This window comes from Phacochoerus africanus, chromosome 14 (assembly GCF_016906955.1).
Source record: "Phacochoerus africanus isolate WHEZ1 chromosome 14, ROS_Pafr_v1, whole genome shotgun sequence".
Taxonomy (NCBI): Eukaryota; Metazoa; Chordata; class Mammalia; order Artiodactyla; family Suidae; genus Phacochoerus; species Phacochoerus africanus.
The window spans coordinates 48,059,934-48,086,747 of record NC_062557.1 but is presented as its reverse complement, the minus strand read 5'-3'; the positions used below and the strand labels follow the sequence as shown (position 1 = coordinate 48,086,747).

Here is a 26,814-nt window from a genome sequence, read left to right as displayed (position 1 = left end):
TGAGCTAGGACTGCTGGCTCTGGGGCAAGGTCCTTGCAGGGCTCTCTGAGTATTTGCGGTCTGGCTGTCACCCTCAGCCAGTCCACAGCCAAGGTCCCACTCGCCTGGAAACTTTGGTTCTTTTTTTCCCACCAGCCTGTCCCTACAATTACCATTCAATTGTAGGGGTAATTGTAGGGAGCTTACAGAATTCCCCAATACACAGAGTCCAGTTCTAGCCCACAAACAGCCCCCAGAGGCTCAAGCATTGCCAAATTCTGTGTTTATTGGTCTGTTACACTGAAGAGTATAGTTTTCGAGCCAAAAAACATACACACTCTGCTCCTCACAAAACCACTGAGTCACTAAGGCAGGCGCACAACAGCCACCATGCTTGGTGGAGGCCAAGGACTCGTGGACAATAGGTGAGCAATGAGGCGACTGGCCCCCAAACAGGCCGTGCAGTGCCTGGGGCGGGGCGGGGCGGGGCTGGGGGGACTGTGCTGGATGCAGAGGAGCTGCTGGGCCCTCTCTCATGTTTCTCAAACACAGGATGTCTCCATACCTTAGTGACTGCCTCCTGGCCCCAGAGTAAGGCCCTTCCTGTGTGTGTTGACAGGATGGCAAGAGGGGGTGACAGAGCAAGCTGAGTGACTAGGCCTAGCACCTCCACGAGTGAGGCTCCTCCAAGGGCGTTTCTGGGTCCCTAGCATCCTCGGCATTCTGAAGCATGTGGAAGAAAACCTAGCCTTGCTTCTCACCAGGGACAAGCCGGGGAGATCCAACCCCTCCCCTCCACCTCAGAGACTCGGCAGATGCCTGGGGTAGGCGATGGGCTGCCCCAAGCTCTGGAGCCCGTCCCTGAGAGGAGGCCCAGATAGGACTGCCTCCCTGAAGAGATGACCGGGGATACCCCTGGACAGCAAATGCTCCCACTACATTCCAGGTAATTCAGCTGGCAAAGCATCTTTTACATGTGGTTTCTAGGGATGCGTCTGATGCACAAAGCAAGAGCAGGGTGGTGAGGGTGAGACTGTACAGATACATGTGGGTGGTACTGTACAGGCTGGGGGAATGCATGGGGTCGCCTCAAGTGGCCCAAGGCAGTGGCAGTGCTGCTGAAGTGGGGGGCTCCCACCCAGGGCCCTTGTTGTCAGGCTTTCCCCACAGTCTCGGGGGAGGGTCTAGGACACAGCCCACGTCTCGTGCACCCAGGACCCACACCCAAGCTGGCAGCCATTTTGGCTGCCCCATCGGGCTGATGCATGCACCTGCCCTGGGCCTGTGGGGGGACACTCAGAAGAGACACAGCACAGAGTCCCCTTGACCCACCCCGGTCAGGCCTCCCAACTCTACAGGGCCCCAGGAAAGGCCACAGGGAGCTGTCCGGGCTGAGCCTGCCGGTGGCAGGGGGCTAGCCCCAAGTGTTTGAGGGGAGCAGAATAAGTGTCCCCTAAGGTGGCCACTCCCTAAGGATGACCCCCCCTCCCATCCTGGCCCCTGACTCACCCTGCAGGGCCAGCACTGCCCGGAGTCAGATCCCAGGCTCACAAGCACTTTGTTAAGAACACAGTTGGGCAGGTGGGGTTGGCTGGGGGTGAGGGGCAATCTTGGCTGTGCCGCCCCTACACCTCCCCTGCGGGGCCCGGAGGCCAGGCTCTGGTGGGCTGTTGCTTCCTGGCCACAGAGCCCTCACTTGTTCTCTATGAGCATCTGCACCTTGTGGACGAGGTCCCTGGCGATCCGCAGTATCTCCTGGGCGTCGTGATGCTCGGCCCGCTCTGGGGGAAACACGGGTATCTGAGGGGATGCTGGAGCAGGAGCTCTGGGGCTGCCCACCCCGCCCACTTCCACCTGGACTCGTGACACTGGCTTAAGGGAGAGAGGCGCTGATGTCCCTGAAAGCCCCTCCTTCCCAGTGCAGGCCCCACACTCCTGGGGCAGCCAGCACAGCCGAGCAGCTCCTACCGTTGAAGAACTTGATGATGTCGGTGAAGTCCATGTTGTTGTCGCGGATGATCTCGCGGTAGGCCTCCACCAGGGCCAGGGCGATGAACAGGACAAAGTGCTCCGAAGAGATGTGCCTGGCCGCCCAGATCACCTCCCACACAGCAAACACGTCCTCATAGGGCAGCTCTGGGAACAGCAAGGAGCCGAGGCTGGGCCTGCCTGCCCATGGGGCTCTGGAGGGAGCCTTCCACTGGGACAGAGCTCCAGGGGCCAGAGTCCTAGGATTCTCTGCACCACAGGTCCCAGGGAACAGTTCTGGGCCAACCCTCCTCCTTGGTAGTTCCCACACACTGGCCTCTACACACGAGAGCAGCTCTGCTTTTGTAAGCCTTGGTGCTTGGGAAGATGTGGTTTGAAAACAGTTCTGCAAACCACTGCCTTTGGGTGATTTTCAACTGTGGCTGCACCGTGGACTGATTCACCGAGGAGCTCATAAAACCACCACAGTGAGTCGGGCTGGGCGGGGCCCAGGGCTCCCCAGGGGATTCTAAAGTGCAATGTGGGTGGAGAACCACTGACTCTGGGGAAGAGAAATGGCTCACTGCCTGTGACCCCAGCCCACCTCTCACCTCTCTTAAAATCCAGCAGGAACCAGCGGTAACAGAAGTAGAAATGGGTATAGTCTCCATTCTGATGCATCAGTTCAAACAGCTCTGAGTCCAGGATCTGGTGTGAGTGGAGAAGAGGGAGCCAGACTGAATTGGTGCTGCCTCTCCTGGCTGCCTGCCACCCCCCCAAAGCCCCTCCTCTGTGTCTCCCAGGCTCTCTGGCAACTGCTCCAGCCCGTCCTGTCTCCTGGGGTGGAGGCTGCATGCCGTGGCCTCAGCTGTCTCTCTGGGATGTACTCCTTGGAATGATGCCATTTTCTGGGTGATTTTGTCATAACCACACCACTCGCCAGAACTTTTATGAGCATAAGCATTCACACACTGACACTCCTTGGTTTGTAAAGTTGAAAGTGATTTTTTTTTTTAAATGACAGAAATTAAGCTTAGATGTAAAAAATTTTGAGAGTGCTCCCCAGCCTCCCTATGGACACTGAGAAAGCCCAGTGATGCCCAGTCAAGTGCCCCTGGCTACTGCCGATCTCACCTGGATGAGGGAGCGCATGTTGGCAAAGTGGGCATCCATGGCGCCCCCGTTGGGGAAGTTCTGGCTCATCCTCTTCATGAGGTGGCTGAAACAGCTGTAGGCCAGCTGGTCTGTGGGGAGGTGGGCGTGAGCCCGGCAGGGCAGGAGACCCCAAGGCCTCACTCCACAGCAGACAGGGCTGCCCGACATCCCCACCCACGCAGACCATGTGGTCTCATTTCTGTTTCCTTTCTCCAGCTTGGGTCAGCCCCATTCCAACACCGTTCAGGGACCACTCCCCCACCTCCTCACCATTGTCGAGGATGACCAGGAGAGGCGCCAGCAGGTCACACATTCCCTGTACATAGCCCACGTCCAAGTGCTCCCACACGTAGCTGAAATGCTGGAGAGGGTCACTATGGCTGGGCACCATGCCCCCTCCCCTCGGGGACTCCTGGGCAGATGGCCCCGGAGCAGCCTGCCACCCAGAGCTCAGCCTTCCTGCAACCCCGAAGCACTGGAGCACAACGGTGAATGACCCATAGCTGCCCTCTGGGGCTCAGGAATAAAGACCGGACAGGTTGTCAACACCTGGGGTGCAGGGGTAGGGCATCGGCTAAGGCTTCCCAGAGACACATGGCTGAAGCTGGGCTCCGAGAGACCTTGAAAATGACGAGAGGTGGGGTGGGGGACACGGTGGACCACGGGAGCTGAGTGTGAGTCGGGCAGAGCAGGGGAGCAGGGCGCTGCCAGGCCTAACCTTTCAGAGCAGGGTCCCCACCTCCCACCAAGCCCAGCCCTCTAGTAGCACCTGCACATGATGTCTCTGAGCCTCTCGAGGTTGGGGGGGGTGAAGTACCAGTAGTTGCGGTCACATCGCTGCACATCCTTGTCTATGCGGTGCAGATTTAAGGCCACGGTGTCCAGTAATTCTATCTGGAAGAGTGGAGGGCCCTTAGGTGAACTGGGGGCTGGAGATGATGCCGAAATAAAGGAAAGCAGCAAAGGCAAGGAACCAAGGGACTTAGGACAGTTCTCTGGGGATGCTGAGAGATGGGCTCAGTGGCCCCCTCCAGGACAGTCAGGGCTCCTCCACCCCCAGCCCACCAGTCCCTGTCCCCAGCCCCTGGGGCTGCTAGAGCAGTGCCCGGGAACGTCCACATACAGTGTAGGCGGCAGCGCACACGGCTGCAAGCTCCTCCCCTGCCTCCAGCTCTCCAGCCCGCGAGGCCTTCTCCCGGCTGGGATCTTGGGGCTCGGAGAACACCTGGGCTGCAGGGACCGGGCCGTCAGAGCCTTCCTCCAGGCTGCCGTCCTCCTCCTCAAAGCCCAGGCCCTGTCCCTCATCTATGCTTGACTGGATGCCCGAGGCCACAGAGTAATTGCGGGAGGAAGGCAGTCCTGAGTCTGGAGAGTCGAACTCCACTGACTGCTGCTCCACCATGGCGGTGCCCGTGGGCCCAGCCCCTGCCCCCTGCTCGGGCTCTGGTCTGGGATCTTCTGGGCCTGGGGGCCTTGGGGGCTCCAGGTCATCCACAGAGACGAACACCTGGTGGGAGGGAATAGATTGGGGGGGGGGCTCACACCGTCCCTCAGCTCGGCATCTCCTGCCAGGGTCGGAACTGAGAGGGGTGGAAATTCTCCTCACACCCCCACTCCCACCCCAAGGCCTCCAGCCCCACCTGGTCTCACACTGTGAGAAAAAGTGTAAGTGCTTCTGCGGCTGCTGCAGGGAACAGGGGAAACCAGAGACCTGGACACTCGATGGTCAGTGGGATTAAGGGTCACTCTACAAACAGAAGTCATGAGGCTGTCTCGGGTCAGAAGAGCTTCCATAGTGTCTTGGTGTGGCCTCTGGGGCCGCCTAGGGGCACAGCAGGCTGGAGGTGTCAGGAAAAGTAAGTTCTTATTTTCAGTACTGAATGTTCAGTAAAACAAGGCAGGAAACCTCTCTAGCAAGTACCTAATCTGTTATATTAGCTGCAGACAGGCTGAGGAGAGGTGAGAAGTGAAAAGAAACATATTCTACTCATTAGAAATAGTCCACACTACCACAGGGAAAAGAAGAGACATATACAGACAGTTTTGTTTTTCTATTTGGACTATGTAGGGAAGGGATGCTAAAAAAGCATTTTCAGGAGTTCCCGTCGTGGCGCAGTGGTTAACGAATCCAACTAGGAACCATGAGGTTGAAGGTTTGGTCCCTGCCCTTGCTCAGTGGGTTAAGGGTCCGGCGTTGCCGTGAGCTGTGGTATAGGTGGCAGACGCGGCTCGGATCCTGAGTTGCTGTGGGTCTGGCGTAGGCTGGTGGCTACAGCTCCGATTCGACCCCTAGCCTGGGAACCTCCATATGCCGCAGGAGCGGCCCAAGAAATAGCAAAAAGACAAAAAAAAATAATAATAATAAAGCATTTTCACTTCCAGCAAGAAACATGAAGTGCTGTTAGTATCCGGTAAGACCATGATTCTGAGGCAATCCAGAGCCTCATAATAGTGCCAGTGAGAAAGGCTACTTGTGTCCACAAGCTAAGTAGTTGGGGCACTGGGACGGGTTCAAGTGTTTACAAAACCCAAAACCAGGGAGAAAGAAAGTATGTTCCCAAACAGGAGATTAAGGACACAGCCCATGGAGAGTATGCTTTGGTAGTTATATTTCTTTAAGTCTTGCTCCAATTTGAGTTTTCTGCTAATATTAGTAAGGTGTTAAGGAACAAGAATAAATACTATCTAAAGAGGCAATAAAAAGAAAAAAAATAACACAGGAATTCCCATTGTGGCACAGCAGCAATGAATCTGATTAGGAACCATGAGGTTGCAGGTTTGATCCCTGGCCTCACTCAGTGGGTTAAGGATCCAGCGTTACCGTGAGCTGTGGTGTAGGCTGGCAGCTACAGCTCTGATTAGACCCCTAGCCTGGGAACCTCCATATTCCGCAGGTGCAGCCTTAAAAAGACAAAAACTAAAAAAAAAAAAAAAAGTATGTCCTGAAAACAGAAACTTAACAGCTTTGATGGGGCCCAGCAGCCACAGCTGGGGACTCAATGTTCACCTAAAAGGCAGAGGTGATGCCTTTGAACACAGCCTCTGAACTGGCTCTGCAGAGTCAACACTGTAACGTGATGGAAACACCAGTGGGAAGGGGGGTCTTGCCAAGAGACACAACGGGACTGCTCTACGTGCTCCCCTGGTCTCTAGCCAACAGCTCTCAGGGAAGCCTTACCATTAGAGTTAAGTAGAGCTGAGAGAGGGCACTGAGGCCCAGAGACAGGAAAAGAAGTGACTCATCCTGCCACGAGTGAACCTGGGACTAGAACCCAGGGAGGTCCATTCCTAGTCCTCGAGGTCCCTCTTTAATTCCCCACAAATCCACCATCCTCTGCTAGTCCATTAAAACAGAACAGAAGTGCGCCATGTCATTTTATTCCTGCAACACCCAAAGAAGTGGGCAGCAGGGGACCCTCATGCCATTTTTCAGTGGAGGAAAACGAGGTACAGACATATTAAGTCCTTCTCCAGGGCTCCACTGCCAGTGAGCACGAGCAGGCAGGCCTGCAGTGCTGGTGGCCCCGTCCCCAGCCCCCAGGTCCCATTGGGCTCACGTCATTGCTGATGGTGGAATCTCGGTGGACGAGGCGCTGAACATGGCTGTCAATGCTGCTGCCCGAGGAGAACTTGGTGAGTGTGGCTGGGTGAGCCTCCCGCTCCCGTTGCCTCACCACCACCTCGCAGGCCTTCCACTCCGCCAACACCTGCTGGTACCTCGCTGCCACCACTGTGTCCACCTGTACTCAGACCACAGTGTGACCATGGTGGGAGGGTCCACCAGGTCCTCCTCTGCACTGTCCTCCTGGGACAGCTGGAGACGAGGGTCAGGCCTAGGGGTGAGAACAGTAGGGACTCTCTGCTAACATCTTCCTCTGCCCTGTTTCTAGCTGGAAGGGACTGAGGGTTCCAAGGGCCCCTCCCTGGGTTCCTGTGGCCTGGCTCCCCATCTCCCTGCCCCATAGGAACAGGCTCCCCTCACCTGCTCCATCTCCTTCTTGCTCATGCCAAACTTGTAGTGGCCAAGCAGAAAGGGCCAGACGTCCTTGCGAATCTCATGCTCCACGCCTCCATAGTAAACTTGCCGCAGCAGCTCCAGCTCCTTGTAGTTCTGAGGGACCCAGGGAGTAAAGACTATGCAGCCCCTGCGGTCACTGCAGCCCAGCTGGGCGACCCCATCCTCTGGAGAGTTGGGGCTGGCACAGGGATGTGTGCTGTCACCCTGCTGAAGCCCAGGCAAACCCAGCTCCAGGGCTGCCACACCCTCCCTGCCCCCAGACTAGAGATGAAACCTTCAACCCTGCTTCCTTCCACGGCAGCAAGGAGCCCAGAGCCACAGAGATGTGCCCAAGGCTGTGGACTAATGCAGAAGCAGAATGGACTCCCCGTCCAGTCCCCTCCTCATGGAAACCTAGTTGTCTGAGACCCTACCGTGACCCGGGCCCTCCAAGGCCATCAGTCCTGGCCTGTCACCTCCAACCTGTACCACGTTCTACCAGACACCCATTTGGTCTCTGAAAGCTACTCCCAGAGGAAGGTGGTCTGCTCTCACTGCTGCCCCCCGGGCCCTCGACCCATCCTCGGGCCCTGGCACCCCAGAGGGTGCACCTTTTCGTCCTTTTGATACTTGCTCCAAACATCCTTGGTGAGGCCCCCTGAGGCCCCTGGGGGCCGGGCGGGCGGGATGATGTTGTGATGTACCAGCGCTGACAGGTGGGTCCGCACCGTGGACAGGTGGCGGCAGTATGCCAGCCCTGTGGGGGGGGAGCGAGGGGAGCCAGGAGGCCGTGACCCTATGACCCAGTGTTTCCCCCTGCCCCCACCCCTTGTGGTCCCACCCCACCCTACACTCACAGCCATAGAAGGCCCGGGACACGATCTGCCTCTTCATGCTCTCACACAGCAGCCTGAGGGGCAACCTGTGGGATCAACCTGTCTCAGAGGCTGCTCCTCAGGGGGAGGAGGATGAGAGGGAAGGACGTTGTGGCTCAGGGTGCAGGTGAGGTACCTGGGTGGTGCAGGAGCCTACAGCCCAGCAGCACATCAAGCGCTGGGTCCCAGGAGCTTGATGTCCCCACCAGCCACCCCCTGTAGAGCTGCTGGGGCGGGGGGGGGGCCCAGCCTGACCCCCAACCACCCAAGGGGACCTTGGGCAGCTAATTTCATGTTAGTGAATCTTGCTTGGTTTCCTCATGTAAAAATAGAATCGTCTGAGCATCATCAGGAGTAACAGGTTGAAGAGCAGCTGGGGGATTTCCCGTTGTGGCGTGACGGAAACAAATCCAACTAGTAACCATGGGGTTGCAGGTTCAATCCTTGGCCTCATTCAGTGGGTTAAGGATCTGGCGTTGCTGTGGCTGTGGCGTAGGCTGGCAGTTGTAGCTCTGATTTGACCCCTAGCATGGGATCCTCCATATGCCAAGGTGCAGCCCTAAAAAGCAAAAAATAAATAAAAATGAAAAAAGAGCAGCTGGCAAAAGCACTGTATGAGCACATGACCCTCACACAAATGCCATTCACACACCATTCCTGGCATGTGGCAGATGCCCAGATACCTGCTGAGTGTCCTCAGATGTCAGCCTGATGGCAGGATCCACGTCCACCTTGGGAAGGGGAGCTCCAGGTACTGAGCACCTGCTCTGCACCAAGCAGAGCTCTGGGCACTCACCTGGGTTCATTTAGTCCTCACAAGTACCTTACGAAGCAGGAAGTATTATTCCCATTTTACAGATGAGGAAACTGAGGCTCGAAATGTAAAGGCTCATGGAGACTCAGCAACTTGCCCAAGTCACATGGGTAGCAAAAGTGAAATTCAAACCCAAATGTGTCCAACTGGAGACACCCTGTCAGAAAGTGACATGGCCCCAAAGGACAGATGGACACACGCCCACTCACCGGTCGGGGACACAGCTGCAGTGGCAGGGGGTTGCGTATGGAGAGCTGCTGGTGGAACAGGAAAGGCAGGAGGAGCCCTGGTTGCACAGGGGCTCCAGGTGCCAGGCTGGCAGGCTGGGCCCAAAGCCCTGCATCTCGATCATGTCACCGGCATCTGAGGGCAGGAAGGAGCCCACGGTCAGGGCCTGGCAGGTCTCCTCCCTCAAGTACCCTACAGGATGCCCACCTCTGTGCCCAGAGCTGCAGCATGAAGTCACCCGTTGGTGGAAAACCAAAGGGGTGATGCCTGCCTGGTCCAGGTCCAGAGCCCAGAGATGAAAGTGGTAGAGAGAGTGCCTGACACCTCCCGGCCTGCACCTCGTCTTTCTGAGCCTAAGACACTTTGGCTGAGTCGTGGATGATTATGTCTGTTCTCTCCATCTTCCTATAAGCAATGGACTATACACTCCTGCTTTTCTAGAGGCAAGAGAAAAAGGAAAAGGAACAAGAAAACCCTGAGCTCTCTGAAATGCTGCCAGTTGGCGTGGCCTTCCAGGATTCAGCCTGGTCCTCCTGGGCAAACTCTAGACCTTCCCATGCCAGGAGTCTCCACTGATCAAAGCCTCTGAAGGACCCCTGAGCCACCAGTCCTGGTCCACAGACCTCGCCCCTCTGAGGGTTCTGGACCTGGTGGCCAGTGGCTAAGGAGTAGTACTCCCTGCCCAGGCCAGGCGCTCCTGCTGCCAGCTCACGTGGGTTCTCTTTGAGTTGTCCATCCTCACCTAACCTGACTGCACTCAGCATGGTGGGGTGCTGCAAACACATAGGAGAGCTGGCAAGAAGGGCAGTTGTCAGGGCTGCCAGGCCACCGTGGGGATGAGGGTGGTAGCTGGGCACAGAGTTCCACCACCCAGAAGAATGTGCCAGGTGCAGCCTCAGAAGACAGCTCCTTGGACATGTTTACACCACAACAGATGGAGCCTCCTCAGCTGGCCCAGCTGGTCTGAATGAGAACTCAAGACCCTCAAGAGAGAGCTTCAAGGGCCCATGCGGGGCAGGGCACTGCTCCTGGGGGACTCGGGCAGGTTCAGTGAGCCAAAAGAGGAAGCAGAGTGAGAGCAGGAAGTGAAAGCACTAGGAGATGACGCCAGGAGGGAGAGGGCAGAGCAGAGTGAAGAAGACAAGGAGAGACAGAGCTGTGAGTGTGTAAAAAGTTTTCTTTCAAGCAGTAGTTTTTTTTGGCCTGGGCCCTGGCCTGCTATGAGAATGGAGCAAAGCTAGGCTTGGTTTTTGTAGGAGCCAGACTCCAGCTCTGGGTATGCCTTGGGGTGGGGGGAGGGCTGAGCTGAGCCCCCTCCAGTCCCCTCAGGGGCTGCCCTGTCTTGGCCCTGGGGCTCTCTTCCCAGACCCCTGGCTGGGATTCATAAAGATATCTGGCCCTTCAGCTCCACCAGGAGGCAAATTAAGGGAATATACTTGGTGTGGAGGGGCTGCGGCTCTGGGAGTGAGGGGTTGCAAGCCATGCCTGAGACTCTGGGAAGAAGAAGGAGGAGACAAATGCAGGTGGGAGGGGGCAGGCACCCAGTGCAGGCCCCTGCAGCAAGCAGGAGAGGCCGGTCATGGGAGCAGCACAGGGTAAGGGGAGCGGGCCCAGCCAGGTAGGCAGCAGGCAGCAGGCGGGGCACGGGGGGGGCGGGGGCGGTGCCAGGGGCAAGGGGTGGGCAACCAGGGAAACGAGCTCATGCCCAGAAAGCAGGTCCCAACCAAGGCAAGTCTCCTGGGTCAATGCTCTTCACCTTAATTCTCCAGGAAGGAGCTGAACCAGCCAGCATTGAATACTGCATCTCTGAATTAACCCAGTGCAGACAGCTGGAGCTCTGGAATGACTGGGTGAGGGGCAGCAGGCTGGACGGGGGTTGGGGTGGGGGGGTCGGCTGGGCCAGCTTTGACTTTGACTCTCTCCTCTGAGCATGAGGAAAGTTTGAAGCAAAACAATCAGGGTAGTTGAACCCCACAGCCCCTAAGACTCCGAGTGAAAGGTGCCTGGCCTGGAGCAGAATTAGAGTGAACAGCATCTCTGCTCTGTGGGGAGGCAGCAGGAAAAGGAGGGAGGGGGAAGGGAAGGAAAGGAGGGTCTGGACACCCGCCACTTGATTCACATGCACAAGTCAAGCATGTTGCAGGCCTGGAAAGCAACGGCTAGCAGAACGGACTCCACAGTGTTGTCATTATGGACTGGAGTGGAGGCGGGGCTCCCACACCATCTCCCCAACCACCTGCTGATTCTGCTCTCATACTTCCTCCCCTTTCCCAAGTGTTGGGGTCCTAGGGGCTGGACACTAGGTTGGTCTGACCCTTGAGTTTCCCAAGAAGATGCCCAGACAAGCCTGAGGCCTCTGGACCTATAGGCTTCTCTGCCCCTGCCCACTCTAAGGGCAGCTGGGGATGGCTTCCTATTGCCGAGTCTACCAAATAAGAGGTCTGCTGGGACCCCTCCCTCAGGCTCCAGCCTGACTATAATTTGTGGGGTGAGATGGTCTCCCTTTGGCCTCCACACACTGTTCAAAGTCAGCTAAACTGGAAACAAGCATCAGCCCCAAGTCCAGGTTTGCAAGGAACCAGGTGGGGCAGGCCAACCACAAGCAATAAATGTGAGAAGTGAGGCTCCCCCGTTCTCACTGGCTGGCCTGCAGGTACCACTGGAAGGGCTGGGAGGAAGGGCAGGCACGTGGTGGGTAGGGTGGCAGCTAGCAGGTTGTGCCAAGGATGTGCTAGGTGTGTTCTAGCCTGTGAACTTCGATGGCTGAGTTAAGGAGCTGGGCTCTTCAGTAGAATTCTGTGGACACTTAAGGAGGGCATCACATGTTCCTAGACACCCTGGGAGGGGCAGGGAAAGGGGAGAAAAGTTAAACTTGGCATGGGAATGGTGGAGATGGGGAGCTCCCCCTAAACTCCAAGAGAGGTGGCCTCAGCCCTTCAGAACCACTCTTCCCTGAGCATCTCGGCCAAGCCCTCGCTGGTCCCCTTCCTGGCCCATCCCTCACCACCATCTAGCTCTGCATTACAATGAGGGGTGGTAAAGAGAGACGCTGTGGGCACTGTCCTGTCATTTCCGACGAGGGGGCCTTTGAAATCATGGACTCAGGTCTATGAGGGTAGAATACTCCTGTCTTGTATCCCTGGCACAGACATCTCTAGATTTCATACTGATGTGCCAGGCAGTGCCTGCTGGGTCAAGTGAGCCCTGGGTCTCTTTCCATGGTGGCCCCAACCCCTCACCTGACCCACAGGTGACTCCTGTCCACATGAGCTGTCCAGCCCCTACCCCTGCCCCAGAGGGGCCGGACACTCCTGTCCTATTTCCATTATACCAGGAGTCAGAGGCACAGAGCCCATCTTCCAGTTAGCAGGATGGAAAGAAAGACACTGTCTTCAGGTTGCTAGCATAACCCCCTGGAGTAGGAACAGTGCTCAGAAGCCATTCCTCCAGGAGGGAACAAAATCATCGACCTTCCTACCAGTGAACCTCTTCCCTCTCCTCACACATTCAGTCCGGAGACCAGAGCCACCTGCATTTTGTACTATCCCCTCTGGCTAGCACCTCCTTCCACCCGCCCTGACCTGCCTCCTGGGTGCAAGTCCCATAATGCCAACACTGCCATTTGAGCCCCTGCGGTGGGTGGCAGGTGGGCCCAGGGGGGTTGGGGCGGGAGGATGGGGTGGGTCGGGGAGGGGAGGGATAAAAACCTTTCATCGGATTGGGAGCTGTGAGGTTCCGCGAGCAGATCATTGAGAGCATCGCGTGTAGTTTATCCTCCTCTTCCTCATCATCGTCCACCGAGGCCGCGCGGCTGGCCGCTAGGTGGTGGTAGTTAATAGTGACTGCTCAAAAAGAACAGCAGAGACGCAGAGGCATGAGGACCCCAGTCCCAGGCAGGAGGCGACAGGGAGGAGAACGGAGTCTGGGTCACCTTGAGCCTGCAGGGCATGGAAGCTGGGAAGGGGGCGCCTGAGAGTCTTTTGATGAGTTATTGGGGAAAGTATGGGAGAAAGTGAGGGCACGGCAGCAGCTACAGAGCTCCACTTTCTGGAGGATGCCCTCCATAGGAAGAACAGAAGAGAGAGAACTGATGGGGGACCAGGGTAGTGAAAGACAGGGACTCCCCAGCCCTGGCCGAGGCAGGGCGTGACTGCTGGCAGATGGGTCCCAATCATTCTTCGGCCCGTGTCATGACCATGCTGAACCACATCTGAAGGTTACCCCCAACCCCCCTTTTCAGACTTTAGGTCCAACCTTCCAAGGGCTTCCCGGAGCTGCCCTCAAGGAGCCTGAGTTGTCCCACTGGGTTTCGGCTCCTTGAAGTGAAATGACAAGAACTGGGAAATGCCAAAGCTTGAAGAGGACAAGTGGAAAGCTGTATAATCTGAACCGAGCAAGAGCCTGAGATTAAGTGCCAGGTCTGCAAACACATTCTGGCCAAAGCTGCATCTCCTCATCAGACACACTTGGGAGTGGAGGTGGGGGTGGCAGGGGGCAACATCTCGTGCCATCCAAGCCTCTCAGGAATTTGTGCCACGGCCGTGTGTTTTCAGTCTAAGCAACTGTCCACTGATACAGAGACAACTTGTCAACAACTTATTGGCACAAGTTAGCAAATTTCAGGAGCAGGTGGAGTCTGGCTGGCAATGCTCTGGGCTGACAAATTCTCTGAACTTATCCCCAAGATCAACAAGTCTGGCCTGGAGAAACCTAGCGCAGCAGCAAGTGCTCTGACCAGAAAGGGAGCTTGGGTGTTTGTAGACGCCTATGGACAGCCCCCCTGGGCCCAGAGGGGTTGGTGGGCAGGACCTACAAGGGCCAAACCACCTTTCAACCCCCAGCCCCCAGAATCCTCCCGCAGCTCCAAATTTCACCCTCTCCAGAGGTCCCCTCCCACTCTCACTGATGCTCCCTTCATGGGTAGCTGGCTGGGGGAGGATTCTGACGCTGGCAGAGCCTGTGAACAATTGACACCACCTATGAAGAAGCACTGGTCCCGCACCCGGCTGCTCTGTGGATGTTAAGTGGCAGGCTGAAGAGAAACACGGAGTTTTCTGCCTTCTACTTCTATGGCCACATTTTTTCCCTAGCAGCAGGGCATGAAAGGATGGTCAAGAGAATATTGTATAGAGACAACTGGATCGGCCGAACCAAGAGTCTGGGATCACAAGGAGAGGGGAGGAGAGTTTGGTGGACAACAGGCCACTTCTCAGAGGGACTTGTGGGGGGAGAGGTCCGGTGAGAGGCTGAGTAATGAACCGCTCATGTTAACCAGGCCTGGGTAATGGACCCTGCCTACCACCCCCACCCCCACGCCCACCGGCTGACACAGCACCCCCCGCCCCACCTCCTGAGCCTTTCTCTCTTCCACATATGAAGTTTGGGACACTCACTGTGCTCGTGTCGGTGACCAGGGTAAATGATCCGAAACACGTAGTCAGTGGCCCGCCCCGTGCCCATCTCCTCCCCGTCCATGGACCGCATGCTGCTGCGTTTCCGTAGCTTGGGGAACACCTTCCCCTGTGGAGGGAGGGGTGGGTGGTCAGCCTTGTCCAGGGCAGGGTCCGATCCAGGGTACCCCCAAGGTGCTCCTAAGAACTCCAAGTGGGGAAAGGACAAGAGGCGGGTGGAGAACCCACCTCGGTCACCCCTTCAACCAGAGCCTCCCAAGCCCTAAGGTACCTTCCCCTGCTGGGTCCAGAGTGGGGGCTCCAGCTGTCCTCGAGGCAGAAGCCCATTTTCCAGGCAGGACAAAAAGGACAGCAGGTGGCCCCCCTGAGGGAAGTGCAGCGGCGGCCTCTGGATGCCATCCTGGCTCACCAGCACGAGTGTGCCACCGCTCTCTGGGGGATGAACGTGGGCCAGTGAGGCTGGATAGGAGAGTGAGGACGGCGAGAGGAGGACAGAAAGTCCGTGCCCAGTGCAGCCTCTTCCCCCTCATCCCTGTGCCCAGGACAAGGGAGGCTCACTTTGCTGGTGGCAGTGGATGCAGACGATCTGACTGAAGGGCACAACCAGGGCGTAGTCCCAGTAAACGCTGCAAGGGAACCAGTTCAATGTCACTGTGTCCCAAGACCTGCCATCCTGCCTTGCTCATATCCCATCCCTGACACCGTGAGACTACCCTGAAGATAGGATGACCGTCGCTGAGAAGTGACCTTGACCAGCCATGTCACTCTAGGCCCCTTGTGGTCCCCATGGCACAGAGCCTGCAGTCTCAGCTGCCTAGAGCTTGGCTCAGGTAAACCTCTCCAGGCTCAGGCCTGACTTGGTCTTGGGGAGCTTGGGGACCTCTCCAGGCAGCCTCTCCTTGCAGTTCTTGGCATCAGAAAAGGAGTGAGGCCTGCCTCCTGGAGCAGACCCCTGGTCTTTCCACTCCCCCGCCCAGGAACAAGCCCCCACTCCCTTCCCCAGCTCCTGAAAGGGAGTCCCGAAGCCGCTACCTCTTTTCCAGCTCAGAGTCCCCCAGAGTCCCGTTCATGAGCTGGTTGGGGGTCCACTTCAGAGTTAGGCTCTCTGCAGACTGGTGCAGGGAGAGGTAGCCAGGGACAGCCTCCATGTCTTCCTTCTACAGGGAGGAAACACACCAGAAGATGAGAAATGAGGGCCTGAAAGGATCCAGGGCATGGCCTATAGAAAAGGAGCTCCAGGCGGGTGCAAAGGAGGCCAGGCCAGGGCAATTGCTGGGTCTGCGGGCAGGAAAGAAGTAGAGGGCAGCACATGCCACATGCAGATGTGGGCATTTCCTCTCCTTGGCTGGCCTGGAACCACTGGAGCCATCCTGTCAGCCTCCTGGGTGCCAGGTGTGTCTGGCCAACCACACCCAAGCTGGGCATTCACCCTGTCTGCTGGCTGCCACTCCTTCCCCCAGACTGCCTGGTTCTCAGTTGGCCAGAGCAGATGCTGCTCTTGGCTCCTGGCAGCTCAAGGCTGGGCATGAGGTGTATGAAACAGTGACGTGGGGGCGGGGCCCTTCTCCTCCTCCTCTCTGGTCAAGGCCCTGAGGAAAAGGATGAATGTGGCTGGAGGTCCTGGCGCCTTTGGAAGAGGGAGAGGGGTGGGCATTAGGCCCTCTTACCGGCTGCACGAGCACATTGTTCTTGCCGTAGAGCAGCCGTGTCCTCGAGTTCTGGTGCAGGGACTCCACGTACTCACGGGCACAGGCAGCTAGCCTGTCCTCCGATGCGCTGCCACTTGAGTGCCGCTTCCGGATCTGTGCACAAAGTCATCGCTCAGGCCCCAGCCCTGGGAAGTCAGCTGTGGGGGCTGAGAACCCTAGGCCTCCATGCAGACCCTCTCTAGCTGGCCTCAGGGGTCCCTCCTGCCCCGTTTGCTCTCAGCCATGGACAATCGTTGTGCTCTTGGCATTGGTGGAAGTGCCAGTCTCCTGTGGTGGCCACTACCCTGGGGATCTCCAGGATCCAGTCTCTGTCTGCCAGGAGCACAGAGGCCAGCTGCCCTTCCCCACAGGCCCAGGGGCATGTCCTGGATGAGCATAGGGGTGGAAAGAGGGATACCTACTCCCAGGGCTGGGCGCTTCACAGGGGAGTCCTGGCGATTTGGGGGACCCCGGATACGGTGCCTCTGGACCAGCTCATCAGCAGAGGGGTCAGTCCAGTAGTGATCAGCAGTTTTGAGCTTGGTATACTCCAAGGCACAGGGTCCCACTGTGGAGACAGGAACAGCCAGCTCGGGGATTGCCTCCTTGGCACCTGCCCCAGAGTCCCCACTTGCCCCGCATAGGCCTCTCTGCTCCCAGGCTCACCTAGAAGAGAGGCTAAGATGGGGCCAAACACAGGGTCTGCCAGTAATGCCTCCTTCTCGTAGTACTTGCTGCCAGGGGAGAGAGAGACAGGGTGACTGCCAGGGCTCCGGGACTCTTTCCAGGGCCATCGAGCTCACCAAGGAAATACATCCCTCACAGGGACCAAGTTCATGTCGGCCACCAAGAAGAAATGAGTCCACAAAGACTGAGCTCTGTGGGGTGTCTGATGTGGTTAATGCTTTTGAGGCGCTATGGGGGGGACAGCACATGCCACTATACAATAGAGTGGGCGGTAAGGCACTGGAGGGGTGGGTCCAAGGAGGGGCAGTCACCTGCAGTTCTCCACCAAGTACTGCACGACCCTGTCCAGCACCTTCTCGATGAGCGCTGTGCGTACCCAAATGTGTTTCAAGGCCTGCAAGCTGAGGGCTGGGGCCTTCCCACTGGCAGAGCCCTGTCTCCTCAGGGCCTCCTGGTTGCCTGCCAAGGGTTTCCTGCAAAGAGAGTGTGGGCCAGGAGTATGAGGGCTTCGGGGGTCAAGCCCCAGATTGGTGGCATGAGGAGCAGAGTTTGGTGCCATAAGAGGAGAACCCAGGGAGTTCCTATTGTGGCAAAGCAGAAAAGAATCTGACTAGTATCCATGAGGATGTGGGTTTGACCCCTGGCCTCACTCATTGGGTTGGGGATCTGGCATTGCCATGAGCTGTGGTGTTGTAGATGCAGGCTCAGATCCCAAGTTGCTATAGCTGTGGCGTCAGCTGGCAGCTGCACCTGCAGCTCTGATTCGATCCCTAGCCTGGGAACTTTCATATGCCATGAGTGTGGCCCTAAAAAGCAAAAAAAAAAAAAAAAAGAGAGAACCCAGAGGACTGATATTGGGTGGGGGATTGGAGGTGGGGAGACCAGGGCATTATGCCTGGAAGGGTCAACCCCCACCCTCAGGCTGGTCCCTTACCTAAGGGGCTCTGCAAGAAACAGTAAATGGAAAGAGAAGGAAGGCGTGGGGGAGGCTGGCCCAGGACTTACCTGCCCTCTACCTGCTGCTGCAGTTCTTGCACCTTGCGGCAAATCTCCCCAGCCACTGGGCACGTCTTCCCCACCTTGGTGAACAGGGCTGCCATCTTGTCACTGCGCAGGAAGCCGGCGGCACGGCGCCTCAGCTGATGTAGGAGGCAAGCCTCCACCGCACCTGGGCAACAAAGGGAACCAGTAACTGAACCTGGGCAAGAGGAGGGCAGTGAGAAACACTCCCTCCTCAAACCTATGGAGAGCAGAGAGGCAAGGGCAAGCCCGTGCTAGGACTGGGTGGTGGGGTTCAGGCTTAGGCCAGCCAGGACGATATACCCTAACCTCCTTCCAAAATGCTCCTCCCTGTCCCCCTGCTCCTGCCCAGAGTGGACCTGTGAGGCTCTAACAGGCCACACCATCCTTGTCTCCTCCCCCTTGCCTGCTATGTACATGTCTCCTGTATACAGCACTGCCTGGGGCTCTGAAGGCCAAAGCTGCCAGTACCAGTTGGCGTGGGCACCTTGACCCCCACCCATGAGGGCAAGCATGCACAGCACCTAAAGGACAGAAGACGCAGGGAGCATACTGCCCGGCAACCCTCCTGGAGAGCATGGATGATGTGGTTGCTAAGGAACAAGGCTCTGGAGAAGGAGCTGAAATATTGATGAAGCCACTGCAGAGATCAGACCTGACAGTGGCCCTGAATTATTGATGAGCTCTGCAGCTGAGAGTGAGAGATTTCTATTTCCCATGCAGAGAGGGCTTCCCTTCATTCATTCATGTTTTTAGGGGCTAGGCATCCTCTCTCGGCCTGGATCCTGCCTGCCACAGACACTTCAGGAAGGGAGGGCCTGGTTAGGGAGAGTGGGGAGCTGCCCTGAGCACACAGGCTCCAAAAACACTAGTGTGTATGTGTGGGGGAAGGAGGGGTTTGGGAATTATGGAGGCCAAGCTACTGTTTTACAGGTAAGTAAGGAAAGGCCCAGAAAGGCATCTGATTTGCAGTTACATAGTGGCAGAGCTGGGACTAGGACCCAGGGCCCCAAACACTGGCCCATCTCCTTTCACCTCCTCTAGGTGTGTTGGGGGTGGGGGCCCAGGGGTCTCCTCTCACTTCACAACCACTCTTTTTACAGGGATTGTGCTGGAAGCCAGGGGTCAGAACAAGGTCTAAGGTGTGGTGCCACTTGCTACTTCTAGGAAATGTGGGTAAGTGGCTTGATGTCCTGAGCCTCAGTCTTATCATTTGTGAAATAGGGAAGGCTCCTCAGGATTGGTGTGAAATGTTACATGAGATGAAGTACATAAAATCCTCATGCAGGAAGCACTTAATCCATGTCTCCTCAGCTCTTTGTGAAGAGAGGATCATGGATTGCCCCAGAGGTGGGTGGAGGTGTCATTCTTATAGAAACAGGGGAACTGAGGCCAGATCATGTTTACCGTGACTAGTGTTGTTAGAATATGAAACCTTGGGAGTTCCCAGTGTGGCGCGGCGGAAACGAATCCGACTAGGAACCATGAGGATGCAGGTTTGATTCCTGGCCTTGCTCAGTGGGTTAAGGATCCGGCATTGCCATGAGCTGTGGTGTAGGTCACAGATGTGGCTCAGATCTGGCGTTGCTGTGGCTGTCGTGTAGGCCAGCAGCCATAGCTCCAATTCCACCCCTAGCCTGGGAACCTCCATATGCCATGGGTGTGGCCCTAAAAAAAAATTAAAAAATAAAGAATATGAAACCTAGAGTTAGGAAATAATCACCGAAAACAGAGGCTCTCACCTGATTTCTGCCTTCATTGTTACAGACAGACAATCACTGCTGTCCTATAAAAGAGCTTTGTTTGGCTCTCTCTTGCACTTCATCAAGAGTTAGGAGAGTCCCTGGGGCCAACGTGGAGGCCAGCTCGGTGACAGCATGCCAGAGGAAGGGAAGCAGGGAACAAGGAAGGACTGTTCAGTCCTCAAAGGACTTTATTTCACAAGGCACAGCCTTTCCTTCATGGTGTGTTCATGCACCTGTGAGCACAAGTGTACACTGACAGGTATATCCGCAGGGATCAGGTGTACAGGGAGTGTGGGGGAATCTTTGCTTAAGTGTCCACATACTCCCCTCCATGGGTGTCCCTTGGCCCTGGAGATCCTGTGTGTCCCTGGGGTGTACAGGCGAGTGACCCTTTTGTCTCTTTGTCTTGGGGCTGCTGCAGCTACAGGTCCACACCTGGAGGAAAGTGGTGATCATTTCCTGGGGTGGCCCTCCCCATCAGAGCAGGAGAAAGCAGCACTGAACAGGGCCAGAGTGGCAGCAGGTGGCACCAATCCTGCATGGAATCATGTGCCTCGGTGATGTGACTAATTGCTGGGATAATGAGTCATTAGCCTTCCTACTTTCCCTAGGTGACTGCATGCGCAGCCAGGCTGGGGAGCCTGGGGATGCGGGGATGGCAGGCAGCAGCTTGGCCTCACCCTCCCCGCCAGGCAGCCTCTGAGCACAGGCACTGGGGTTCTCTGGGGTGAGCAGAGGCACTCTGCAGCAATTACTGTAAGTACGGAAGATGGACAAAAACCCCAGCACGCCTGGAACCTCCGGTCACTCCATGGTCCCTAAATTCCTTCTCTGAAAACCAGGCAAGGTGCCAGGCAATGTCTAGGGAGGAATAAATCCCTCTCAACTCTCTGCTTTCTAAGCAGAGTAAATGACCCTGTATGCCAGGGATTCTTAACCCAGTTCTACAGGCTCCTCGGCCAGTTGCTGCTCAAACTACTCTAGTCCTTCCCCATTCCCACAGGGCTGGCCCCACAGAGAATGAGCTCGTGGAATGAAAAATGTTACTGTGTGCAGAGTGTAGGCAAGAAAATAATATAATAATAACACTACTAATAATTGAGAACTGGAGTTCTCTAATGGTGCAGTGGGTTAAGGATTTGGCATTGTCATGGCTGTGGCTCGGGTTTGAGCCTGGCCCAGAAACACAAGCCGCAGACATGAGGCAGACACAGCCAAAAATAATAATTGAGAACTACTACCCTAAGAGGGTTTGTGGATGGGCTTCTGGACCTTCCAGAGCCCCCCCCAACCCAAAAAAAAAAAAAATCACACACAGACTCAGTTTGCTCCCATATGCTTAGGTGAGTGCTTTTTTTTCTTCTGGATAAAAAGGATCCTTGGCTTTCAGTTTCTAAAAGAGGTATCTGACCCCAGAATATTTTAAAACCATGCTGTAAAACTTTTTGGTGGGGCAGAAGCAAACAATTACACTGATCAACACTCAAGAGATACAACTATAAAGATCCCCCTGGCCCCTCCCCATTCTCCCTACTTCAGTTCTGAGTGTAAACACCACACTCAGACCTGCAGTTGCACAGCCATCAGCAATAAATAATGCCCAGCTCCCCAGGGACTCTCACAGACCATCAAGCACCCTTCCCTAGGGAGAAGGCCACACAGAGGCCAGTGACTCTTCTCTTCTCCAGACTGAAGTCCAGACCGCCACTAACACCCCACTGCCAGGGTGGAGGGCCCTGGCAGGAGACGCCCATCACAGCCAAAGAACCAAGTCAGCCAAACCCATCTCCCTCCTAACTCAGCACTCAGGGCCCTGGTCCCTCAGCCATGATATGGACAGGGTCAGGAGACCCTGTTCCAGTGGGTCCCAGCACTGCTCAAAGCTGCTCTGCATTCCCTGGGAGAGAGGAGAGACAGCCCTGATGGCATCTGGCTCATTTCATATAAGAAAAACCACCTATTAATTGATACAAGTCAATACTATGGTCACTGGCTGGGGTGTAAATGTTTGGGCGAATGAACTGAAACAGAAACAGCCATGAGCAGAGCCCGATCCTCTCACTCCTCACTTTGGTCTTTTGGGGGCTCTGGAGCCACGCCCAGGGCACCCTCTCAACTCTGTTGTTCTATCCCACTGACAGCAAGGTGCAGGGAACTGCAACTCTGAGTGGGCAGGAGTGGAACTAATTTTAAATCTAGCACCTTGCTGTGGGCATCTCCCTTCCCCGACAAGGTCTGGCACCATCTTCCTGGGGAAAAGCTGGGAACTATAGCCTGGAATGACCTGGGACTCTCCTCGCCAGTCTCTGACATAACCCTAAAGTCTAATAAGATATGGGTCTTGACAAATGCTAAATGGACTGAAGACCACAAGTGCTCATGGAATCCTATAGGGTTCCTCCCACAAACTCCTTACCTATTGATTTAACATTCCAAGGAGTCCAGTGTAGAACAGGGGAAAAGAAACATCAGTAGGCAGAGACAGAAGGGACTTGGGAAGTTACTAAATGTTCTCTGACCTTGCTGGAGGGTGGGCTGATTGGTAAGACCCCCTCTGGTGGCAATGTGGCACTATCTATCAACATTGCAAATAACCTCTGACCTAGGAACGTCTAAGAATCGAGTCTACAGATATAACTGCAAGCTTAGTTATAACGGCAAAAGATGGGAAACTATCTTGTTGGCCATCAATAGGGGGACAGATTAAGTAAACATGGTATATTCATACCGTATAATATTATGCCACTCCGAAAAAGAATGAGAGTGAGCTCTAGGAAGTCAGAATAGAAAAGTCTCCAAAAGTAAAAGACACACCAGTATGTGTCTGCATGATACCTTTTTCATTACAAAAAGGGCAGGGTAAATAAAGAATATAATTTCTTTTTAAAGTAGGATAAAAAAATCTGGAGGCGTGCAGAGAAGCAAACGTGGTAATGGTAACCAGTGTAGGAACTGACAGGTGGAGGGTAAGTGGGTGAATGGGGGGCAGGGAAAGGAGTGTACCTTTTGTATAGTTTCGATTTTTGAGCTACGTTAATATATTACCATTTCAAAATAATAATTATAATAATGAAGTAGGTGACCATCCAACCCAGATACCAAATTCCATCATGAGAGGGTGCCAGAGATTCTCTCCAACCTGGAGGTGACTTGAAACTCAAGAACCTAGAAAGACTGGGTCTATCCATGCGTACCCACCCCTTCACTGGCTCCATCAGTAAATAAGGTCTGAAGATCAGCTTGGTTCCCCACCCCCACAGGAGCATCTGAGCTCAGCTCAGGGTAGCCATGGGAACCAGAGAAATGATTCAGCATGCTAGGACAAGCTTAGGTGAATGGACTAAAGCTATGGTTGCTCAGGAAACACATCAGTGGTTGAGAAGGATCCACAATCAGCTGAGGGAGCCTCAGAAACAACTCCACCCTCAGATGCATATCCATGTTTAAACTGTGCTAAGCAGCCAAGAGGCCTAGACAAGCCCAGCCTGGTCAAGGGGGGACCCACTGAATGGCCTTCAGAGAATTAGGTCAATTGGCTAAGATAGAGGGACACAGCATACAGAGTTAGCACAGCCTGACCTGAAGGCTGGGGCCGAGGCTCTGAGCCAAGAGGGGTGGATAATAGGAGAGGCAGGTATGACAAGCGTTCCCTGCTCCCCACCTCTGCCAGCTGCCATCTGTGCAACAGGGGAGTTCAGTTTCCAAGTGAGGAAAGTGCTAGGTGAAGCAGTTAGCCACAGGTGGCTGGTTTGGTCCTGGAGTTTTGGGGGGACACTCCTCAGAGCAGAATTTTTTTCTTTTCTTTTTTTCTTTTTAATGGAATACCTACCACAGGGACCAAATCCAAGCTACAGCTATGACCTCCCACCGCAGCTGTGGCAATGCCAGATCCTTTAACCCACTGCTCCAGGCTGGGAATCAAACCCATGCCTCTGCAGTGAGCTAAGCCACTCAGTTGGATTCTTAACCCATTTCAGCACAGTGGGAACTCCCAGAGCAGAATTTTTTTTTTTGTCTTTTTGTCATTTCTAGGGCCACTCCCATGGCATATGGAGGTTCCCAGGCTAGGGGTCAAATCGGAGCTGTAGCCGCCGGCCTACGCCAGAGCCACAGCAATGCAGGATCCGAGCCACGTCTGCAACCTACACCACAGCTCACGGCAACGCCAGATCGTTAACCCACTGAGCAAGGGCAGGGACTGAACCCGCAACCTCATGGTTCCTAGTCGGATTCGTTAACCACTGCGCCACGACGGGAACTCCAGAGCAGAATTTTTAAATGGCTTGGATGGTGGAATGAAGATTTCCAGGAGAGGAGCAGCCTCCCTGGAGATAAAGGAATGGGTAGGATGGACAGCCTCTTTTTAGAATGGAACTTCCTCTAACTGCCAATGGAGGAAGTCAATGTTTCACCTGTAGTGAAAGAGGCGTGGCCAGGCATCATTCCCTCTCCTCCCCACTTCCCTGGCCCACTATTTCTCCCCAGGGATACATAATGGCTGCCTCCATGCAGAAGGAGCATTTCTATGGTAACTAGGGTACATCTTCCCTCAGCCTGCTCTGATGATGCTTTTACTGTTTATTTCAGCATTGTAGGGGAAGCAGAGAGACAACATTCAGCCTTTTTCAAAGCCCTAAAACAAGAAAGCAACTCTCCCAGGCAGATTTTCATTGCGAGGAGAAAGCACTGCCCTGAAATTCCTGAACCAAGCAGGTGAGGGAAATGAAATTCATACCACACAGATCCATCTTTCCTGCCCCACCAGGGATGCAGGGCAGAGTTTGCAGCCTTGCCCAGTCTTGCCCAGCTCAGCAAGGGACCCAATGGCCTCTACCTCCAGGCTCCACTGCTCAAAAAGTGGACCCATCCTTGAGCCAGAAAGTGGGTTCAAACCCTAGTTCCTTACTAGCTATTTGACTTTGTGCAAACCACTAAGTTTCTCTCAGCTTCAGTTGTGAGGAAGGAAGGAACAGGTCCTGCGTTGATGGATGTTCAGGGACTGAAAGCAACAGCATGTACAGAGGTGCACAAGGTTCCTCCCAGCATCCAGAACACGGAAGGTGATCCAAGAGCATTAGTGCCCTTCTTCCCTGCACTCTGTGCCCATCCCCGCCCTCCCTCTGGTACCTACCAACAGTTTGGCTGTGCTCCCCTCTAAGGCCACCCCTTCGACCTGTGTGCCGGATTCCAGCCCTTTTCACCTCAAGGATATCACTCCAGCAAACAACCTTTCTCTTTCCTGTATCTTTAATTCTCCCTATTAGATACCATCCACTTTCATATAAACATATAAATTTCTCCAATTAAAAAAAAACCATGAAGACATATGGACAACCAACAGGCATGTGAAAAAATGCTCAGTATCACTAATTGTTAGAGAAATGCAAATCAAAACTACAATGAGATACCATCTCACACCAGTGAGAATGGCCATTATTAATAAGACTACAAATAACAAAAGCTGGAGAGGGTGTGGAGAAAAGGGAGCTCTTCTTCACTGTAGGTGGGAAAATAAATTGGTACAACCACTACAGAAAACAGTATGGAGGTTCCTCAGAAAACTGGATATAGAACCACTATATGATCCAGGAATTCCCGCTGTGGCTCAGTGCTAATGAACCCAATTAGTATCTGTAAAGATGCACAATCCATCCCTGGCCTCACTCAGTGGGTTAGGGATCCCACATTGCCATGAGCTATGGTGTGGGTTGCAGATGTGGCTCAGATCCTGTGTTACTGTGGTGTAGGCCAGCAGCTGCAGCTCCAATTTGATCCCTAGCCTGGGAACTTCCATATGCCACAGGTCGACCATAAAAAGCAAAAAACAAAAACAAAAAAAAAAGAAAAAAAACACCAAAAACCAAAACACTACCAATCCCATTCCTGGGCATATATCTGCAAAACTCATTCAAAAAAATGCATGCACCCCTATGTTCATTGCAGCACCATTCACAATAATGAAGACATGGAAACAACCTAACTGTCCACTGACAGAAGAATGGATTAAGAAGATGTGGTACATCAGTCCCACCTACCAGTGGGCAGGCACCAGTCCCTCCCCTCAGGAAGCCTACAGCAAGCTCCTGTACCAACTTCAGCCACAAGGGGGGCAGACATCAGAAATAACAGAGGCTACAACTCCATTGTCTGCAAAAAGGAGACCACACCAAAAATCTATAAAAATGAAAAGGCAGAGAACTATAACTCAGATAAGAAAGCAGAAAAAAAACAAAAAACAGAAAAACAGCTAAGTGATCTGGAGAATTATAAGCCTCCAGGAAATAGACTTTAGACTGATGATGCTGAAGATTATGCAAATAATCTTCACTGGAAATAAATTGGAGGCAAAGATTGATAATGTACAGCAAACACTGAGCAAAGAAATACAAGATTTAAAACTTAAGCAAGCAGAGATGCAAAATACAGTAACTGAAATAAAAAAATCATTAGGGAGTTCCCGTCATAGTGCAGTGGAAAATGAAATCAACTAGGAACCATGAGGTTGCAGGTTCGATACCTGGCCTTGCTCAGTGGGTTAAGGATCCAGCATTGCTGTGAGCTGTGGTGTAGGCCAGCAGCTGTAGCTCCAATTCGACCCCTATCCTGGGAACCTCCATATGCCATGGGTGCGGCCCTAAAAAGACCAAAGACAAACTAGAAAAAAAAAAAGAAAATCATCAGAAGCGGCCAACAGCAGAACACAGGAGGCAGAAGAACGAATAAGCAAGGTAGAGGACAGACTAGTGAAAATCACTGATACGGAACCGAAAAGAGAAAAGATTGAAAAGAAATGAAGACAGTCTAACAGAACTCTGGGACAATGTTAAACGCACCAACATCCAGGAGGAGGAGAGAGAGAAACAGACAGAAAAAATATTCGAAGAGATAATAGCTAAAAATTTCCCTAGCATGGGAAAGGAACCACTCAGTCAAATCCAGGGAAGCACAAGTACCATATAAAATAAACCTAAGGAGGAATACCCTAAGATACACATTAATCAAACCAAAATTAAAGACAGAGAAAATATTGAAAGTAGCTAAGGAAAAGAAACAAATGACACACAAGGGAACCCTGATAAGGTTATCGGCAGCTTTTTCAGCAGAAAATCTGCAGGCCAGAAGGGGATGGCATAATATGCTTAAAGTGATGAAAGGAAAAAAAACCTCCAACCAAGATTACTTTACCCAACACAGCCTTCATTCAGATTTGAAGGAGAAACCGAAAGCTTTGCAGATAAGCAAAAGCC

General features: G+C 54.2%; 1 protein-coding gene across 8 annotated transcripts in view; it reads right to left on the bottom strand.

Annotated features, from left to right (window-relative positions):
• Positions 1-245: 245 nt before the first annotated feature.
• The window catches only part of SGSM2 (small G protein signaling modulator 2), a 46,306-nt gene continuing 19,737 nt past the window's right edge, over positions 246-26,814 (bottom strand). For 5 of the 8 annotated variants that reach the window (XM_047757261.1, XM_047757262.1, XM_047757260.1 and 2 more), the window contains exons 3-24: positions 17,808-17,970; positions 17,114-17,275; positions 16,782-16,849; positions 16,538-16,683; positions 16,095-16,229; positions 15,460-15,584; positions 14,986-15,053; positions 14,699-14,859; positions 14,410-14,536; positions 12,724-12,858; positions 8,998-9,151; positions 7,957-8,021; positions 7,711-7,856; positions 7,085-7,213; positions 6,660-6,842; positions 4,226-4,609; positions 3,872-3,996; positions 3,373-3,455; positions 3,082-3,191; positions 2,559-2,655; positions 1,948-2,115; positions 246-1,760 (exon numbers count right to left, since the gene is read on the bottom strand). In XM_047757261.1, coding sequence (XP_047613217.1) covers positions 1,672-1,760; positions 1,948-2,115; positions 2,559-2,655; positions 3,082-3,191; positions 3,373-3,455; positions 3,872-3,996; positions 4,226-4,609; positions 6,660-6,842; positions 7,085-7,213; positions 7,711-7,856; positions 7,957-8,021; positions 8,998-9,151; positions 12,724-12,858; positions 14,410-14,536; positions 14,699-14,859; positions 14,986-15,053; positions 15,460-15,584; positions 16,095-16,229; positions 16,538-16,683; positions 16,782-16,849; positions 17,114-17,275; positions 17,808-17,970 — 3,023 coding nt within the window. In that variant the 3' untranslated portion in view covers positions 246-1,671. Of the gene's footprint in view, positions 1,761-1,947; positions 2,116-2,558; positions 2,656-3,081; positions 3,192-3,372; positions 3,456-3,496; positions 3,723-3,871; positions 3,997-4,225; positions 4,610-6,659; positions 6,843-7,084; positions 7,214-7,710; positions 7,857-7,956; positions 8,022-8,997; positions 9,152-12,723; positions 12,859-14,409; positions 14,537-14,698; positions 14,860-14,985; positions 15,054-15,459; positions 15,585-16,094; positions 16,230-16,537; positions 16,684-16,781; positions 16,850-17,113; positions 17,276-17,807; positions 17,971-26,814 lie in introns of those variants that run through there. The other 3 variants (XM_047757259.1, XM_047757263.1, XM_047757264.1) reach the window with 3 other exon arrangements.